The 21,128-nt window shown below is 41.2% G+C and overlaps 2 protein-coding genes and 1 non-coding gene across 3 annotated transcripts; all 3 read left to right on the top strand.

Moving 5' to 3' along the window:
- Window positions 1–9,821: 9,821 nt before the first annotated feature.
- Window positions 9,822–14,388, top strand: LOC105052541 (large ribosomal subunit protein eL18y). Its single transcript, XM_010933378.4, has 5 exons — window positions 9,822–9,969; window positions 10,053–10,142; window positions 10,276–10,404; window positions 10,515–10,697; window positions 14,023–14,388. Exons 1-5 carry the CDS (start codon window positions 9,967–9,969, stop codon window positions 14,179–14,181), a joined length of 564 nt encoding a protein of 187 aa, XP_010931680.1. The 5' UTR covers window positions 9,822–9,966; the 3' UTR covers window positions 14,182–14,388.
- Window positions 12,284–12,365, top strand: LOC114914606 (small nucleolar RNA snoR53Y). The gene has a single exon (XR_003802088.1). It is a non-coding gene; the product is annotated as a small nucleolar RNA snoR53Y (small nucleolar RNA).
- A 1,139-nt stretch (window positions 14,389–15,527) lies between the features above and the next one.
- On the top strand, window positions 15,528–21,126 carry LOC105052542 (oxaloacetate tautomerase FAHD1, mitochondrial). Its single transcript, XM_010933379.4, has 7 exons — window positions 15,528–15,828; window positions 15,956–16,121; window positions 17,106–17,158; window positions 18,365–18,427; window positions 18,878–18,928; window positions 19,049–19,166; window positions 20,798–21,126. The coding sequence occupies exons 1-7, from the start codon at window positions 15,718–15,720 to the stop codon at window positions 20,911–20,913; spliced, it is 678 nt and encodes a 225-aa protein (XP_010931681.1). The 5' UTR covers window positions 15,528–15,717; the 3' UTR covers window positions 20,914–21,126.
- Window positions 21,127–21,128: the final 2 nt, after the last annotated feature.

The raw sequence follows: 21,128 nt of genomic DNA on the forward strand, positions 1-21,128 counted from the left end.
CCTTAACCAGGACTGCCTCAGGTTCTCTATTGCTTCTTCTAGTTCTTCCCTCTTCCGCAGCGCATCCTGGAGCGCCCGACGAAGTTGCTGGCTCTCAGCCTCCGCTTCTCGACGCCTCTTCCACAAAACTTCAGACTCCGCCTCCGCGTCTGCGACGGCCTGCCGCTCAAGTGCTAGTTGGATCTTCACTTGTTGCAGCTCGGCTGTCTTCTCCCCGAGGGAGACAGAAATCCCTTCAACAGTGCCTCTCAGGGCTTGGAGCTCTTCAGAATCTTGGGCGGAAGTAAGCTGCGTCCTATTAGCCAGCTGCCTCTGGAGACGAACGACTTCGTCAGCCGCCGTCCGGAATCTCCCTTTATACTCTTCCACTTGCCGGCGCCAGCTGGCCCGCTGCACGTCGTGGCTCATCTCGGCGTCTTGAAGCTGCTTCTGAAGGTCGGAGACCTTCTGCGATCACTTCTGTCCATCATCAACCCGGGCCAAGAGCCGAGATGAGTTTCCTTCCAGCTGGCCGATCTTCCTCTTCGCAGCTGACAGTTCCACCTTAAGGGCGCTGATCTTGGCTTCTTGAGCCCAAATTCGGTCGCTGGTGCTCTTCTTGCATTCCTCGAGCTCCTTTGTGAAGTTCGCCTTCCTCCGGCTGTAATCCATGATCGCCTTCACATGGAGACTCCGAAAGTGGGCGGCCTCAGCGGCGGCTTCAGAATGGCTTTCTCTTGATTTGCGGAGCTCGCCTTCCATCTTCTTTAACTTCTTCATCAGGTGAAGGACCTCCTTTTTCAACCGCTGGATTGTCGATTTCAGCGGGACCCCCAAGGGCAAGGGGAGTGCTTCAGCAGGGCACTGCCATCGGAAGGTGAAAGCATCAAAGAATGGCTCATTGCAAGGAGAGAAGCAGAAAGAAGGAGGAGGGGGAAGGAGAAGCCATCCACAACAAGAAATTCGACTTTATTGATTGAATAATTTTGAAGACAAACAGAAAGGAAATATGGCGACAAAATAAGGGTACAAGGTCAGAGGTCTCAGACCTCAGGGGCGGGAGGTGGAGAACTCGGTGCGAGGGGTGCGACCGCGGTGGCGGTGGCGGCGGACGAGGGGCCGGCCTCGTCTTCAGACTCCTCGAGAAAGCCGAGGTCGAGTTCGGAGAATTTACTGGCCACCTTCTCTTGGCAGAGCTCGAACCCCTTGGTGAACGCCTCCTGGCCGAACTGGACATTCAGGTCCCTCATCTCCGCGGAGGCCTTGAATTCCTCCACCGCAAGGGCCCTGGCCTCCGAGACCAGAACCGGAGTTTGCTCGACCAAATGGGCGACCTCGGCCTCCGCCTTCCTCGCCGACTCCTCCAAGATCCGTCTCTCCTCTTCCCGGGCTTGCCTCTCTCTTTCCAGGGCCTCCTAGAGGGCGACTACTTCGGCCGTCTTCGCTTGGAGGCGAGCAATCTCGGCTTGGCAGCGTTCCTCCGCCTGAAGGAGGTCCCTCCTCATGCGGCTCGTCGCCTCGACATAGGCGAAGAGCTGGTGCCCAATCTGCAAGGACGGATAGAGAATTACGACAAAGGCCGAGTGACCGTGTAAATAAATATCCGCTTACCTCGAGGAAGGACCCCAAAGAGTCCCAAGCCCGCTGCTCAGGATCGGCGCGGTCGATCCTCTCCACGACGTCGGACAGGATGCAGCCGTCGAGCAGCCGTCTGATCAAGTCCCTATCGTTGAAGGGATTCTCCGATCCCTCCTCGGAGCAGACGGACTCGTCCACAGCAGCTCGGTGGCTACTCGCCCTGCGAGCCACCGATTTCCTCCTCCTCCCCGCGGCGGGCGCCTCCGTGGGATGAACCCCCGGAGCGGGGGCCCCAGTCGGCGGGCTCCTCGAGGAGGCCCGAGGGGCCACTGGCTCGGCATCTGAAGGAATGTCGATGGCCGGGGCCGCCTGGACGGGTGCAGCCAAGCTCGTCTCCTCCGCCCTGGCCCTCTTTGCCGATCCGGAGGCCGCCGCGCCCTTTCTCTTCTGAGCTCTCATGCCCCTGGCGAGCATCCGCGCTGCTTCGGCATCCATTGCTAAAAAAAAAAATGATGAAAAAAAAAAAAAGGAGAAGGAAGGAGAAAAAAGGAAAAAAGAAGCAACATCGATCAATCAAGAGTCAAAAAAAAAAAAAAAGAGAAAGAAAAAGAAGAGAGTGGGAAGGAAAAAGAGGTAAAGAGAAGAAGAAGAGGAAGGCAAGAAAAGAAAAGATAAGATGAATACTCGCTGGATCCTGAGGGCTCAGGCCGATGTTGAAAAGAAGCTGCTCCCTCAGAAGATTAGGAAGGGAAGGAGCGGGATAAGTTAGAAGCTTCTGGGCGGCCTGGAGGTCGTTCTCCCCCAGGCTGGGAGCCCGGCGGACGGAATCCCTCAGAGAACCCCAAGGGGGCAGGCCCAGTTCCAGGGTCGGGTAGTGGACAAAGAGGTATTTCTCCTTCCAATTGTGAATCGAAGAAGGGGCGCCCTTCAGCAACCCCTTTCTTACCAAACTGGGGGGAGAAGTACCACCAGTCCTTCACCGAAGGATAGCGTTTGAAGGTATAAAAATGCCTAAACAAGGAGAGAGACGGCTGAACCTCGACTATGTGACAGAAGGAGAGAAACCCTATCAAAAATCTAAAGGAATTCGGGGCCACGGAAGCGAGAGAAATGTCCAAGAAGCGGAAGAAGGCAGCGACAAAGGCAGGAAGCGGAAGCCGGAGTCTGGCACGGAACGCTTCCTGATACAAACAGAAGCGACCGGGAGGAGGAGTGCTGGCCCGGTCAGAGGGGCCAGGTAGCTCCAGGTCGTACTCCGGAGGAACCCCATACTGAACCCTTATCAGAAGGAGTTCCTCCGAAGTCGACGAACATGGAATAACGCTCGGTGCGAAAACCGGGTGAGGCTCAGCCCCGGACGCGGGTTCGTCCACAGAGACAGGGACCTGGGGGTTTGAAGCAGAAGAACTCTCGGAACTGCCAGGAGCAGAAGAGCCAGAAGACATTTTGAGTAGTTTCGAAGGGAGGATCTAAAGGACCCTAAATAGACGGACCGAAAGGGGAACGAGAGACCGAAGGCTAACTCGGAGGGACGCACAAAAGTAATGATGAGAAAAGAAGCCCCTAGGCGGTGAGAGGAAGGTTGGCACTAACCTATATTACTCTGAGGGACCTTGGGGACGAGAAACGGGAGGCGCCTACGGCTCGAGAAGACGATCACTAAAGCAGGGCTCTCGAAGAGAAGACAGACACCAGCGAAAACTCAGGAATGGAGTAGGACGCCTAAAGGAGGGAGGACGGGTTTAAATAGACCCTGGGATCCGGCCCCATAATGATTGCGAATCCCCCAGGCCGGTCCGCATCCGACACGTGTCCCACTCCCCCTGGCAGACGGCTAAAAGCGGCTGACGGTTGGCAAGATCATAATTGCGCCGTACCTAGGCCAGAGTACCTGCGGGATTTTTGAAGCGTCCCCTCGTACCGCTCCAATTCGAAAAGACTCCGGCACGCACACATTTAATGCCAAAATATCCGGAGGCGGCAGTGCGCAGGATTCGAAGGGATGGTTTCGGCTGTGCCCATCTCTCTCTCTGTACTTTCTTCGTTTGAAAGTCAAACTCGGAAGTAGGGGGACTGGTGTTGGGTATAAAATACTCACAGTCAAAATCCTCAGCGGAATCGACTACGAACAGGACAGCTCCGCCCGGACTCCTACGGGAGCCGGGCTCCGCCGCCGACATCGACTACAGGACAGTTTCGCCCGGACTCCTACGGGACCCAGGCTCCACCGCCGACATCGACTACAGGACAGCTCCGCCCGGACTCCTACGGGAGCCGGGCTCCGCCGCCGACATCGACTACAGGACAGCTCCGCCCGGGCTCCTACCGGGAGCCGGGCTCCGCCGCCGACATCGACTACAGGACAGCTCCGCCCGGACTCCTACGGGAGCCGGGCTCCACCGCCGACATCGACTACAGGACAGCTCCGCCCGGACTCCTACGGGAGCCGGGCTCTGCCGTCGACATCGACTACAGGACAGCTCCGCCCGGGCTCCTACGGGAGCCGGGCTCCACCGTCGACATCGACTACAGGACAGCTCCGCCCGGGCTCCTACGGGAGCCGGACTCCGCCGCCGACATCGACTACAGGACAGCTCCGCCCGGGCTCCTACGGGAGCCGGGCTCCGCCGCCGACATCGACTACAGGACAGCTCCGCCCGAACTCCTACGGGAGCCGGGCTCCGCCGCCGACATCGACTACAGGACAGTTCCGCCTGGGCTCCTACGGGAGCCGGGCTCCGTCGCCGACATCGACTACAGGACAGTTTCGCCCGGACTCCTACGGGAGCCGGGCTCCGTCGCCGACATCGACTACAGGACAGTTTCGCCCGGACTCCTACGGGAGCCGGGCTCCGCCGCCGACTATCCGCCCCCGGGCTCCTACGGGAGCCGGGCTCCGTCGCCGACATCGACTACAGGACAGCTCCGCCCGGACTCCTACGGGAGCCGGGCTCCGTCCTCAGCGTCGACCGCTGGTAAGTCTCGTCCGGACTCCTACGGGAGCCAGACTTCGCCTTTGACTTTAATTGCAGGAAGACTCCGCCCGGACTTCTACGGGAGTCGGGCTTTGTCCTCAGCTCCAACAGCCGCCAGTAGCCTCCGTCCGGACTCCTACAGGAGCCGGACTCTGCCAACAACGTCAACTGCAAGCGGACTCCTACGGGAGCCGGACCTCTCCTTCGACTCTAATCACAGGAGGACTTCGTCCGGGCTCCTACGAGAGCCGGACTCCGTCCTCAACTTCAACGGCTACAGACAGACTATGTCCGAACTCCGTCCGGACCCCCACGGGAGCCGGACTCCACCTACGACCCCAATCGCAAGGAGGACTCCGTCCGGATCCATACGAGGGCCGAACTCCAACCGCTGCCGAGCTTCAGCCGGCAGATCTGCACTCCCAGGCCACAATCACGGCCACGATCCTGCTCCACTTCCTGCGGCGAACTCCGCGCAGCTCCATCACTCCCTGACAGGCCGCAGTAACGGTCGCAACACTGCTCCACTCTCTGCGGCGGATCCCGCGCCCACGCGGCTCCATTACTGCCTGACAGGCCACGATAAACGGCCGCGATCCTGCTCCAACCCTTGCAGCAGATATCGCACGATTCTTCCATCCGCTGGCAAGACGCCGCAGCATCTGCATCCCACTTTCCACGGCAGATTCCACGTGGCACGCCCCAGTGATGGCCACGGCTCCGCTCCACTACTCTTCGCAGTAGATTCCTCCTGACTAAGGGCGGCCCACTACCTGGCGGTTACAAACGTCGCCATCAATCCGTTACCTCCCCCGCCTATAAAAGGGGGACCCAGATACGTTATTCTCTAAGCTCATTTCTTATCTCAAAACTCTGCTAAATTCTCCGTTCGAGCACTCTATTCTTGTTGAGACAGAGGACTGACTTGAGCGTCGGAGGGTCTTGCCGGAGCAACCCCACCTCCGGTTTAGACTTCCTTTGCAGGTCCCGGCGGCGACCGCGGCTTCTCCGACTCCAGCTTCTCCAGCGCAAGCAGATTTTTGCACCAACAATTACTATCGCAAGTATTATTTTATTCCTTAAGCATTGAATATTATTGCTATTAAAATTTATATTATTTTATTCAATCAACAAATGGTTAGATGAAATGATATATAATGGTATTTAAATATCAATAAAATAAATAATAACAAAAATCAAAAAAAATATTTATTTACTATTTGTTAGAAGCTATTTTACACCTTAAAATTAAATATCCAAAGTGATGGAAGCACACTCCAGTAATTTTCACTTTCTCAATAAACCAAATAGCAAAAAATGAATGATTTTTAAAATGCATGCACGCACCTTTAGAAAGTTTTCTTAAATTCTTCTTTTCTTTATAATTCCTCAAAATTTAGATCTCTAAATTGTTAACAAAATAATTGTACTCCACATAGACTTAGATATTCTAACAACAGTATTATTAATATTTTGAATTATTGAGTACTTATCACATCATGGTTATAAATAATTTATGTACTAAAAATACATCTTTGACTAACTAAAAAAATTGTGGAAAAAAGTAATTATATTAAAGATATTGTCTGTTATAAAAATAATGATCGTATGGATTACCATTTATGCTTTAAGGGTTAATTATTAAACAAATGGTGAAGGGAAAGAAAATTTATGTGGCTAATCTCTTTATCACATTGAAAGGTGTAAAAGTAGAGAGGAATGAAAAGGAAAAACACATCATTGCGAGAATTGTCACTGAATATTGGCCTTTTTTCTCCGCGTCAAAGTAATGTACTCCCGATGCATTTGCTGTTGAACCTAAATATCTATTTTATACTTGACTGACCCAAGTTAATATCTTGAGAAAATATTGTATTTGATGATTATTTGATTTATGCAATATGGAGAAAATTTAGAATCCATGTGACCATCTGCGATGGGTAGATAAGAAAGAAAATAATAAATTATCTTTTCAGATGAAAAAGAAGACAATAAGTGTATCTCATTACAAGACTAACTATCTGATTCTCCTTCCTTGGCTCTTCAGCCTTTGCCTATAAACAAAGGTTTATAGGGACTCTCAAGGTATGCAATCACTTCTCTCTCAACATACTCACTCTTTTATATCTGTTTCAGACTTCTAACTTGAGTGTCGGAAGATCTTTACCGAAACCAACTCCAACCAAAGATTTATTTTGTAGGTCCTGCCGTCGTCGTTCTATAGTCACCGTCTAGCTCTAGTTAAGCCAACCCAAGATACAAATATGCAGCAAAAACACCAATGAGATATGGTATTATTTGTATCCCTTTTACTATTTTTGTTCTAACAACTGTAGATCTAGACATTGAGTCTATTCCATTAGTTATGCATCAAAGGATAATAGTAGGGACACTATGGGAGATTTGAAAGCTCACTTTTAGTGGAAAAATTTTGGTCATCAGTTTTCTAGACATCCTCATACCAAATGCGTTCGATTCAAACCTACCTCCACTTCGAAGTCCTAAGAAGTAGAAGTTTGAGAATGGGAATGGGGCGATAAGACGTTCTTTTGTGGAACCTAAAAACCTCCTCTATAGCACGGATCCAGGCTCTTCATTTTGAATGCACGACCTTGTTCAGATTCCACACAGCAGATGAAAGATGGCACTTTACTATGCATGTAATTACATCATTGCCACTTTTTACTTTGAATTAGCAATGCTGCATATCTACACGCAACGGTCTCTATGCAAATGGTTCAAATTCTTTTGAGGTGAAGAGATTATTGCATGAGTGCTCGCATGCATAAGGATGCATATGTGCCATTGTTGATTTCAACATAGATGGTAGTAAATTAGTAGGGATGGAATTAAAAGAAAAGTTGCAACATGTTGGAGAATAAGGATATGAGATTAAATTGTATCCGCTTATATAATGAAAATCTTAGCAAAATATGAGAGTACGGTTTGCATCCCGATCCAAAATGGTAATAAATTGGGATTGTTCTATCGTAACCCTTCTGCATCAAACCAAATATGAGGGCCTTGTGCTAAAGCTATAATTATTTTATACTAAATAAATATAAGCGGTTTCAATTTCATAATTTTTAAATTTATTTATTTATTATTATTATTATTTTAATGCTAAATGGGCAAATGAATGAACATGCTAGTGGAACAGGATCTAAAATGCATCCACATCACCACAATATATCTTTCTATACATGAAAGGAGAATTAAGAGCTCTCCTTTCGTGACACGTATTGCTATAAGAGCTCTAAGCTCCCTTTTGTTAAGGTAATGCTCAAGCAAAAAATAAAAAAAAAATACAAAAAAGGATGAAGGTGAATGTGGACATATTTTGAGAGTCTGAACTTCCGTACCCCTTCTATCAGAACCTCCTAAAAAAAAAAAAAATTAATCACCCATCAAGGCCCATTGTCCCATCTCCATCATGTACTTAAACTCTATGCTTGGTTGGGGCTATAGGAGGATAAATGGATGGGATGAAAAGATGGATGGCCTGTTTGATTCAAAAGTTTCAGAGAGGATAGATAAAAAAAAAGAGATTGCTCGTCTATTCTGATCCATTGATTAGTATCCTTCCAAATTGAGAGGATGAATGAAGGATGGATGGAGTATTGATAGGTAGATTTTTACACTGACAAAATCATCCCTCATTATGATAAAACTATAATATTTTTTTTATTTTTTATTCATATTATTTATATATATTATTAATTATATATTATTAAATTTTATTACTAATTATTTAATTTTAGTACATATTTTTCATAATTATAATTAAATAATTAGAATTATCTTCTATTTCTCTATTTATATTTAGTATTTTTAATTAACTATCTGTATAATATTAATTAACTATTTAAACTAAATTATAAAGTAATTAGTTATTGATATAATTAATATATATAATTAATTCACTAATGATTAATTTATAAAATCACATATTCTATTAAATTAAATTAAGTATTTATATAATTTTTATATAATTATAAATTATAAAGATTATAAGTTTATATATTATTTATTTTTTTAGTATAAATAAGTATTATAAATTGATAATAATAATATTTTTATTAAAAGATATTTTAGTAAAAATATTATACAAATATCATCCATCATCTCTCTTATTCCTCCTATACTAAATAGAGGAGAAAATTATTTCCATCCATCCTTTCATCTTTCATCCAATATATAGGAGGATAGATGGAAGATCTATCCATCTTCTCCTCTATCTATACTTTTATCTTCACCCATCCTTCCTTTAATCGATTCTTCATACTAAGTAGAGGGAAAAAACTTGGAGCTTCCCTTCGTTGAGGCAGTGCTCAAGCCAAAAAAAAAAAAAAAAAAACCATCACATCTCATTGGAATTCCCTTTGTCAAATCCAAAAAAAATTCACTCCATTACCATCACATCCCATCCCATCAATTTTATCAAAAAAATCACTCCATTACATCCCATCATGTCCCATCAAGATATAGAAATTGCCTAAAAGAATAAAAGAAAGTGGATTAGAGAATGGACGACCATTATCAAATCTCACGCATTAGCAAAGATAGAGAGAGAAGCTGCATAAAGCATGTGAGGGAACAAAATTGAGAGAGAGTAGTAACAGTGAGAGAAGTATAATAGATGATATTTGGATGACAATATTGTCAAACCTAATAGAGAAAAAAAGAGACATTATTGTTTATTAATTTTTTTCCATCATTTTCATTTTAGTATGTTATTCTCGTACTTATTTTCTTTTGAACAAATTTTTAAAAAATTATGTAGTCAATTTTTTATAAGTTATGGGATTTTTTTTTTTACAATAATTATGTAGTCATACAAAAATTAGCATCTAACTCGTGTCTTTATTGTTTTATATGGAGCTTAGTCGGTTAGATTGTGCTGAGTACAAGATTATTGAGAAAAGATAAATTTTTATAATATTTACACTACCCAGGATTAATAAGAGCTAGCTGTTAAATGAGTTTCAATTTTTTTTAAAAAAAATAGGGGAGGTGATTATAAAATGAAAGTGGGATTCATGTAATGCACTGATGGATGGACTGATCTCCAGAATCGCCAACCTATTCTGACTCTATGTACTTTTTTTTTTTTTTGTCCATCTCTTCTTCTTCTTGGATTTGTCACCGTCCTCTCCATCTCTTCTCCATGATCTCGAGATGAATTAATACTTACATAAAATTTTTGAACAAAATATTTTTCACTTGGCAAAATCAAGTTTATAGATTTATATTATTTTTTTATACTTTGTACAACCCGACTGTACAGTGCAAGGTCTAGCGTACCATGATTTGGGTCCAATGACATTACGTTATCTCTTAAAACAACGTTAGCGGCTAAAACCCTAAAGTCCCCAATCCCTCTTGTACAACCGAAGCCGGAAGCCGCCACGAAGTCGAGCACACCTCAGCGGCTATGGTAACCCTAATCTTCCCGCTTCTCCTCCTCCCGCTCTCTGGTATTGGATCCTGGCTAAAACCTAATCTTTCTTTCTATGGCAGGGTATCGATCTCGTCGCTGGCGGCCGGAGCAAGAAGGCCAGGCGTACCGCGCCCAGATCCGACGATGTCTACCTCAAGCTCCTCGTCAAGGTCGGATCCAATCAGCTCCCAGCCGATTCGATCATTCTTCTGTCCCCTCTTTTTGTAATTCGTTCCTGTACTGCGGTTTTTTATCTATTTCTTGAACTGATGAATGGTCCATTGGGTCGTGTTCTTTGATCAGCTCTACCGTTTTTTGGTGCGGAGGACGGGTAGCAAGTTCAATGCCGTGATCCTCAAACGGCTTTTTATGAGTAAAATCAACAAGCCCCCGATCTCCCTCAAGAGGCTCATAAGATTCATGGAAGGAAAGGTTCGATTTTTCCATCGTTCGTTTCTGCAATCCTTTCTTGTTCTCAGAATCTTTGGTTGTACGCTTTGGTTTCTGTACTTGTGTATCGATTTTCTTTGGGTTTGGATCAGGAGGACAAGATTGCGGTCATAGTGGGGACTGTGACAGATGATAAGAGGGTGTATGAGGTCCCGGCAATGAAGGTGACGGCTCTGAGGTTCACGGAGACGGCGAGGGCTAGAATTCTGCAGGCGGGTGGAGAGTGCTTGACCTTTGACCAGCTCGCTCTCCGTGCTCCCCTTGGGCAGAACACGGTATGTATTGAGCTATCTTAAAATCATCCTAAGTTGATTCCATTTCTTCTTCTTCGTCATATTTTGTTGCTAATGTCGAATGTTATGGATTGTTATTCTTAGTTTGATGATGCAGAGAATTTAAACTGCTTTGTATTTTGCCACGTGATGTTCTGTAAATTGTATGATAGTTTGGAACTGTTAGCAATCACCCCAGTCTGTCTGCTATATGGCTAATTTTACACAGTGCATCATTCAGAAGATAGACTGGTAGCAATCGCTGCAACATATGACCAATTTTGCAATTAGACACGAGACATGAGAATGTCTACATTGTTCACTGTGGAGAATGACAGGTTTATTGGTGGCTCATGGTATGTTGATGATTTAACTAGCTTGAAGTTTGGATGGCGCTGCGCACATGTACGTGTGTGGATTTTTCATAAATTAGACAAGGTCCTTGTGCAACCACTTAGTATATCTTCGTTTAGTAGGTCTTTGTGCTAATCACTTGTTCATTTTACCTATCTATATTTTTGAGGGCATGAGTTGAGGAATTGGTTTTGTCAATGTTTCCCTTGGGTAAGAAATTTATAAATTGGCATGTCTAATTTCATCATATGATAATAATTGTTGAGACTTGATTGGTAACAAATAGATAAAGTATGTCTTTTCTTCTCCCTTTTGCCCATACACTCCAAAACTCTCTCTCTCTCTCTCTCTCTGTTTCAACATTTCTCCCTTGACATCTCATGTTCCTCAAATCCTATTGCAACATTTCTCCCTCTATGTCCTGCTGGTGGTCTACATAAGGGCAAGTTTGACATACCCAAGTGCCAGCTTTTGCTTGGCAATATAGTTTGTATACAGGTGGAGCATGGTGAAGGGAAGATGGGAGTTGTGTGGGGAGGGGGATACAGAGACAGAGGGAGAGATGAGCTTGAACCAAACAACTATTTTATTGAAGGATCTATTGTTTCTAAAGGATAGATTTGAAGCCTTATAAACTGAGAGTTCATTTTGTCTATCCCGATCTACAATATTTTTTAATTATCAGCAGCTAAAAAAAATTCTTCTAACGTATCTTACCTGTCCATCAAGTGGATATAAAATGGGTTGTAGAAAAAGTGTTTCGCAATATATCGAAAAGCTATATTAGTTTAGAATCCAAATTCATTCATCATGCTTTAAATGTTTTAGAACACTTGAAACAGATGTAGACATTATGTCATGCAATTTGTATGTCACTTTTTGTGACCAATTTAAATGCATGAAGTAGGGAAATCTGAAAAATGTATGATTTTTCGTTTCTAGGTATTTTTGGCACTGTTATTCACATTTGGCAATGTGGATTTTTAATTTGTTATGTTCCATCATTCATTTTACACTGATAAGAATGAGTATTCTATTTTACTAAAAGGATTCTAGTTCCACTCTTTGCTTTTGCGCGGGTGCGCGCGCACACACACACATATATATTATATTATATTGGAGTTTTCACCAATTGTAAGACCTAGGTCTACTCTGCATCTCTTTGTTGTTTGGTTATAAAAGGAAATTTCTATTCACTCTTTTCCATTTTATATATAATTTTTGACCTGATCTTGGTTCCCTGTGATGTTCATACCAACCATGCTAATGCTGAGATCATTTGCTGAAGAACTCATTGTATGCTTTTCTCAGGGAATTTTTTCACTCTTTTTTTTTTCTCTGTGTTGATGATATAAAACCATTTGTCTAGTTTGGGATCCAATGTTTGTTTTATTTAAAAACTTGAAATACCACTATTATTTGATTCTAGGCTATGGAATATTGTTGATTTGCATGCGATCAAGGCTTGCACTGTTATACACATAGCATTAGCTTGCCTTGTGTCTTAGACAATTTATAGTTTGTCAATAGTTCAATATCTCTCAGACAATTTATAGTTTGTCAATAGTTCAATATGTTGTCATATTTGTGACCTCAACTTCAAGGCTTGCACATCTAGCATTTGATTATGATTTTCTTTTGCTATGATGATTTAAGGCAGTGATGATAGTGTCTTTAACGTAGCTCATTATGAGACCTTCCATTATATGGAACATCAAGGAATAAATACTACTACAGTATCGGAGCAAAATTTTATTATTGATCTTTTGCTGTTCTATATCATCTTGTGCATTCAGATTTTGATTCCTTTTGATGTCATCTAGTGCCTGGGTGTGTTAATTCTTGAATTGTTGTCTTATTTCTCTCCCTCTTTATTGGTGTGTATATATGCAAGGAAACTATATTTATGCATAGGTGCATGTTTTTAACAATCTTAATTGGTATTTTTTGTTACTTGCCTTGCCAATGTCTGCAAACTGGTCATTGTTGGTGTGCTGGTTGATGGTGTATGTTTCTTTATTCTTAAACGAATATTGCAGTTTTTGCTTCTCATTTTTTATAATATGTTTGGTGTTTGATTACACCATCATTATTGAACTGGTATATGTTAAAGAACAAACCAGCTACAATCTGGTTATATGTTCGATCAATCAATCAATCTAGATAGGCATGGTTGGAAATCATTCTAAGAGATAAGATTGGTAAAGATCATTAAGAATAAGATTGGTTTTTCTTGATTTTCTTCTGATTCCAAGCATTCGCTTATTGTTAGCATTGCTACATGTTGAAGGCTTATTGATATTGATGGAGCACATAAATTCTCCAATTAAACAATTTGTTGTTTATAAAAGATTTGACAACCAAGAGTTCTGAAGATGTAGGGCTGTGTTGGCAAATTTCATGCAAAACCACTATATTTACTCACAAGTACTATGATATTGCTAGTTAGCTGTATGCTCTGTGTTTGAAAATTTATCCATTTGGTACTGTGGACAATCTGATAATGATAATAATAAGCATCAGATACTACTCCAGCCAATATTGCTAAAAGTTTCTGGATCATGATCTAGATCTTAAGATCCGAATCAAAATGGCCCTAAACGATCTGAATCCCATCCTTTGATTGACCAGTGTAGGATATCAACATTTGGATCTATATGACGGATGGTATGTCCCTTTGGATAACGAGATCCAAGTTGATTGTTTTGCTTCGTTATTTTTATCTGCTACAACTATTACTAAATAATGGTGGCCTGTCTGTTGCTTGAACATTGCGTACTGTGTTAAAAGTTTCTGATGGAAGCACATATCTTCTCAGCAGTGGACATATGAAATTGTTATATAGATAGCTTTAAATAGAACTTGAACATGATCATCAGCATGTTGTGGTTGTCTATTATGATTTCAGAAAATGTGTTATTCTCTTAAAAAAAGTGTAATTTTCTAATTCAAAATAAAACTATTGTTCTCACAGGTCCTCTTGAGAGGTCCGAAGAATGCCAGGGAAGCTGTGAAACACTTCGGCCCAGCCCCTGGTGTGCCACACAGCCACACGAAGCCTTATGTCCGTTCCAAGGGGAGGAAATTTGAGAAGGCCAGAGGTAGAAGGAACAGCAGGGGATTTAGGGTTTGAGTCATCCTAGTTATACCAAGGGCAGACCTAAACTCGAGTGTTTGAGTGGCAAGGATCTTCGTTCTACATTTGGAATCTCTTGTTATGTTTCAGATTTGAGGACATGCGAAAGAGAAGTGGCCCACAACTTTTTTGTCTATTTGATTCAGCACTCGAACCAGTTACATCCCTGTTACTTAATCAGAAATATTTGACGGTCTGCTTCAAGTTATTGGGTCATGGAATATGTTGTGACTTTGGGTTTCTGTAGCAGATATGTTGCTTGAAAGTGACAGTATGAAACACCGCTTGATTTCTTGATAGAGGTTAATCAGTTGTGTCAGCTGGTAACATGTTGATGGATCATCAATTGAAGCTGATAATTTTCTTTTGTAGTAAGTAGATTTCTGGTACCAATTTCAGTGGCGATGGATTTCTTTGGTTTAAGAATAACCCAACAAACTTGTCAGGTTCTTGCTAAGATGTAATTCTTCGCACCTAATGACATTAGGGATGAAACTAGCTGAGAAGATGTGTTGATGATTTTTGAACGTGCTTGATTTGTTTGAACGGTAGACTGCCAATTAGATTGGTGATCCTCAGTTTTGGTGGTGAATCATGAATTTAGAGTAAAATATATTTTTAGCAAAGGAATTCGTCGATGGTAATTCGAGGGAAGGTGCTGTCGCATGGAAGCAGGCGCATCTTATGATTAAATACTAGAAAGTGGAGCATACGGTGCTCACCTAATAGAATTTTGAGGAATTTGTTTTCCTAAAAGCTGATGCATGTCGTTTTTGTTAAGATGATCAAATTTATTGGAATTGCTTAGATCAAGCGAGCTATTGAGGGCTCATGTTAATATAAAAAGAAAAAAAGAGAGAAAAAACTAGATTCTTGAAAAGCTACTTACGTTCATGTTAATATTGAAAAAAAAAAAAAAAAAAAGAGAGAAAAAACTAGATTCTTGAAAAGCTACTTACGTGGCTCATTCTCAGTGCGTAAGGATCTAAAGATTCCACCCTCTTGATTTCGGAAATCACCGGAAGATTAGCACGTCTGGTAGAAACAGAAGGGCCTCGTTGCGTTTAAAACGGTTGTTGTTTACTGTTGTAAAAAGAAAATAATAATAACAGAAAGATAATGACACCCTGCTCCATCCACTGGTCACCTGAGAAAACAAAGGGAAAATTTTCCTTTCCGGGTGACACAGAGAGGTTCAAATTTTTGAAATATTTTTGTATTAAAAAGAACAGTGGAGCCCATGCTAAATAATTAATTTAGCATAATTATCTAACAAGCTGGCTAAACATAATTATCATTATTATTATGTGTCATAAATGGAGACCCTTCTACCAACTAGGCAACGGTGCGCCGAAGAGTGGATACGAATCAAGCGCATGGCATGTGCATCAACGTTATGCGAGTTTACCGAGACACCCTTCATCCGATGGCCCAATTGCAGTGGTCACCCGATCCCTGACCCACCTTTCCCGTCCGGAGACTCTGGCGTGGATCGATCGAGAAATTAGGGTTTCAGAGGCTTGACGTGTAGCCATGGCAGCGGCGGCAGCATCTCAGAAGCTTCTCAGCATCGGGACCAAGATCGTCGCCGTCGGCCGGAACTACGCCGCCCACGCCAAGGAACTCGGCAACGCCGTCCCCAAGGTTATATTTTTTTTTCTGATTCAAATTCGAGTCACATATCTTGGATTCATACTCTTTTCTTTCTGCTTTTCGTCAATCGATCTCATGTATGTTTGTTTGCATGTCTGATTTTTTTCCTTTTTTTTAGGAGCCGGTGTTGTTCTTGAAGCCCACCTCCTCCTACCTCCAGAATGGAGGAACCATCGAGGTCCCGCACCCGCTGGAATCGCTCGATCATGAGGTGGAGCTGGCCGTCGTCATCGGGAAGAAGGCTCGCGACGTCGCGGAGGCCACCGCCATGGACTACGTTGGAGGTATTGATCAACTCCAGCTTTAGTACCCCTTGCCTTTTTAAAGAAGTTAATTTTGAATCTTAATACATGCTGGTGATACTGGATTTCTGATAATTTTGGGGTACTAAAGGTGATATCTTGGATATAATGGTAGTCAAGGCTAGGCCCTAATACCAGTTGTCAGCTTACCCTGAAGTGGCAGTTCCCTCCCTCCCTCCGTGTGTGTATGTCTGTGTTGGTTACAATGCAAATATTGGACTGATAATTGGTAAAATCAATCCTTCACTTGGACTGGAGTGCTTGGATAGAAATCATTTTTTCATTGCAATGATAAGGTTCCCTTGGCAGCTCCGTGAACGGTGCAGGTAGGCAAATAATTATATTATTATTATTATTATTATTTGTTTATTTTATCGTAGGAACTCTTCAAGGAGTTGTTCTAGTGTTATAGTGCACATTGGGCTAGCTTATATGTTGAAGCATTGGCTTGGTAAAGTACTCTTATATCATATTTCTCCTTAATGGGAAATGACAGGGGATATTTTTCGTTTTTTAATTTTATGGCTAATATCTTGCCCGTGTTCAGCAATTTCTTTTTGAATATTATCTTTCTTTTTCTCTTTTAAGTTATAATGGTCATTTTAGTTCTTCTTAGCATGTAAAGCAAGCAACGGTTGCTTAATCCATGTGCTGCTGTGATTTGGACTGTGTAATTTTGCACGTTTGTATGTTTTGATAAATTCACCATGATTTGCATGACATCATTTTTTTTTTTTTTGATTGGAAATTTAGCATATAGCAATTTTGACATGGAACAATACGCACTGACTGTGCCTGTAGAACTTTTAATATTAAAGTGTCTGCTTATCATGATTCCTTAGAAGAACAGTGGTTACATTCTGTACCTTGTACAGTCTATCCAATAGGGATACTATGTCCATAATATATCGGACTGTGCTTCTCTTCTCCTAGATAACCAAGTTAATTGCTTGTGAATGATTGCAGGTTATGCACTTGCTTTGGATATGACTGCAAGAGAAATCCAATCTTCTGCAAAGGTGCAAAGTTTCAACATTATTTTTTCTAGTAGAAATAATTAGGTAGCGGTATCTTCTATATAGCCACTATATACATTTCTATATATATGTCTCTACATGTGTCCACAAACCTCTCTTTGCTTTCCTTATTTTTGATCATCTCATAATTTATCATACAAATATCCACATCAATTGATTAATATCTAAAGATGGCCAAAGATCCAGTGAGGTATAGTAGGTGTTTGCATGATATTTTTAAATGAAAGTGATTGGATAATAGATGATCAGAAAATTGCAAGTACACATCAACCTTTGTTGGGGGATATCTATTGTTGAATATGCAGCTAACTAGATTATCTTATCTAAATTCTAATTTGAGTTCCTTGCTGATCTTCTATTACACTAAGAATGGAAAATTCAAATCCACAATCTCCTGACTGATTGCCTTTAAAGTTCCCAAAAATTGGATCTTATTATTGTAATCATTTTATGCTAAAAAATTATGCAGTAGGATGAGTTTGTTGTAATGTAAGGATCATAGAATCTCATAATATAGTAATGGAGGAATAATGTGATACGAAGCATAATTAAATGAAATATTTCCATTAACATGCTTTTTCTTCATTATTCATTATCTTTCTTGTTTAATGTCACCATTATCTTGATGGGTTTCAAGAGACATAACCTTTAGCATGATATAAGATCAACTTAAGTTATATGGCTAGGTTACAGATTTAGGCACTGAGATATAGTTCACTTACTTGATATTTACCATGAAAGATGGAACTGTTCTATTGGGTATAGATATCTAAGCTTGTTGTATGCCAAATTCTATTCATTGATCACCATACCCAGAACAGTGGGGCTCCATGGTGGCCTGGGCCATAGCCTTACTTTTTTTCTAATACCTGAGATTTAAAAAAATTTACAGATATATGTATCCCTCTTGTTTCTAGTAACTTAATGGATAAAAATTCAAGGGGGAAGTAAAGAAAGGATACACTTTTCTGTCTGTTTTATCATAATATTATACTTTTTTTTTTGGTTAGGGTGATAAAATAGTGATATATTAATGTTATAGAATTGAAAAAGTATTTTGAGTTGTGCAATATGATGACTTCATTCTTTTAAATTTCTGCAATAATGACATAGTTGTGCACATTAATATATTGTGATCATGAGAAACTGATGTTTCCAATAGCTGAGAAATTGTAGTGTTATTTGCAGTCAGCAGGTCTTCCATGGACAGTGGCCAAAGGGCAGGACACGTTCACTCCAATCAGTGCAGTTGTAAGCAACCCTGTACTTTTGGTCTATATTTCTCTGTTTAAGAAGGGACATCTTTTCCTCCTAATCAAATTGTAGTTGGATCTTACCTACAAGGATGAGATCTCAAAGTTCAATGAACACTTCATATCTAGGTACATTTTGAAGCAGGAATCATATTAAACCCAATTGTCATATTTTGGAGAGTAGAATTTTCTCTCCAGAAATGTAACAGAACAAGTTGATGTCATATAACCTTCTCTACAGTTATGGCCCAAGGTAGACAAGCAGTTTATTGAGATTGCAAACGCACACTCATTTATTCAAGTTTTTGATTTTTCCTAGCTTTCATGAGGTTTGTGATCATCTGCACCTCTCTGCTTGTGAGACATGGTTCATAGCTAAGCATTCGACAAGGATATTTGGAAGTTCAAGGTTGTAATTTTACCCTCTTACTTACCTATTTGAATGCAGCTGCCCAAGTCAACTGTGATGGATCCTGACAATCTGGAGTTGTGGTTAAAGGTATTTGTTTGAATTCTTTGCTCTTTCATTATCCCGTATAATGTGGCAGTATCTGATAATTAGTTATTAATGATTTTCATAATTTTTCTATGAAGTTAACTTACCAGCATTCTTTACCAGGTGGATGATGAACTTAGGCAGAAGGGCTCAACTAAAGATATGATCTTCAAGCTTCCATTTCTCATCAGTCATATCAGTTCAATTATGACACTTATGGAAGGAGATGTGATTTTAACTGGTAACTTCACTTTTCTATTCGGAGACCCTTTTGCACTCAAATTCTTCAGTTTCGTAGACTTATTAGAAGCCAGAAGCCACATGAGTATCAACTTTAAGATCAATGGATTATTCAAAGTAGAAGGCACATGCTAGATGTATCGGCATGAATTACCATTCAAAAGACTTAAAGATGTGTTTACTGCATCCATGATATCTATAGCACAAAACAAAGAGAGGCTGGTATAAAATTCAGCTGCATATGTTATTATTGGCATCCATCAGAAGATATAGATTGCCATATTTGGTTATTTGTGTTGAAAATGCCATGGGCAATTCAAACTACTAAATATACAATGGATCTAAGGGTATTTTTTACTAATCTATATGAATATATAGCAAACTCTTTCATGATGGTTGTCAGTCATGCATTCAACAATCTATTGCAGCTACGTGAGTAGGGAACCTATAGGATAAGAAGAAGAAACCAGAATTCCCATGTCCAAAGAAATTGTCATCTCAACAAGAAGAAGAAGAAATCCGACATCCAAATAAATTGTGGTCTCAACGGACTGTCTCCCTTTACTATTTTTTTTTTAAATATAGGGAGGGATCACAGTTATCCATTCTTCCTCTCTAGTGAATCGTACATGTCATGATCTAGTGCCCGATATAGTATCGAGTCTTAATATGTAATCCCTCTTGAAACCAAGACTGATCATATCCAAATGGTCCTTGTATGTGCTGAGGATCTGCCATAAACTTTTAAAATGGGTCTCTCTAGTGCCTATATTGTCAGTTTCCTTCCACATCATCTGAGAGTGGATATATAAGCAATTGACTTGAAGAGAAGTGGATGGGAGACCCTGGTTGACTGCAAGCATATTTTCTTTATGCAGGTTTATGTTATGATGACTGCTAAAAGTTTATTTTCCATTCTGATAAATATGATGCATTCATTTGTTTTGTTACACACTCACCTCAATGTGGTCCTCTTTTGTTGAGTTCATTTTATTTATAGGTTGCCTCAATTTTTTTTAATAGTTTACATTTCCTCATAATTATGATGGCCTTAGTTATAAATGTCTTCTAAAAATCTCCAACGAGACTAATCTCTGACAGTAACATTATCTCAGCCCCTTTCCCTTGATCTGTATATATTGATATTCCTGAAAATCTTTTGAACTTGTACAATTATCCCTGCCTTAAGATCTTCCTCATAGTTATGATGGCCTTGGTTATAATTGTCTTCTAAAATTCTCACACAACACTGATCTCTGACAGCAACATTTTCTCAGCCACCTTTCGTTAATCTGTATATTGGTATTCCTGAAAATCTTTCGACACATACAATTATATGTACCTTATTGTCTTCAAAAAGTTTGCTTGCTTATATTCTTTCATCTGAGTATTCTGAATCCATATTCTTGGTACTTTTTTAAAGAATACCAAAAATATGCATTCACTCTTCACTGATTCGGTAAATACTACTGCTATATACATTTGCTTAATCTTTAGCACACTAATTCTTCAGAATTCACACTATTTTGCTATCAAGTTAATGTTAGTATTACCATATTAAAGTGTGGCATTTTAGCAGTTTGTATATTACTATTTCTTTGCCTTACCGCGCTGCCGATGCTTTCTATGCAGGTACTCCTCAGGGTGTTGGCCCCGTTAGAGTGGGGCAAAAGATTACAGCTGGAATAACAGGTCTAATAGATGTCCACTTTGATGTCCAGAGGCGCAAAATACCATTTAGTGGTTGAGGCTGTAGTATAATAGGAAGATCTGCAAATAAATTTCCTGTTATCATCGGATTTGAGCTGGATTTTATGCTTGAGTGCATTAGTTAGCACACCAAATTTACAAGAATAAAAAATTGATTTTTCTTAGATTCCTGTTAAATGGAATTTGAAGTGAGGACCGAGGAGTGTATAAAGATTAAATTGAATGGCATTGGAAGAAACGTCTCCTTTTCATT

The sequence above is a fragment of the Elaeis guineensis genome, chromosome 10 (genome assembly GCF_000442705.2).
Source record: "Elaeis guineensis isolate ETL-2024a chromosome 10, EG11, whole genome shotgun sequence".
Lineage (NCBI taxonomy): Eukaryota > Viridiplantae > Streptophyta > Magnoliopsida > Arecales > Arecaceae > Elaeis > Elaeis guineensis.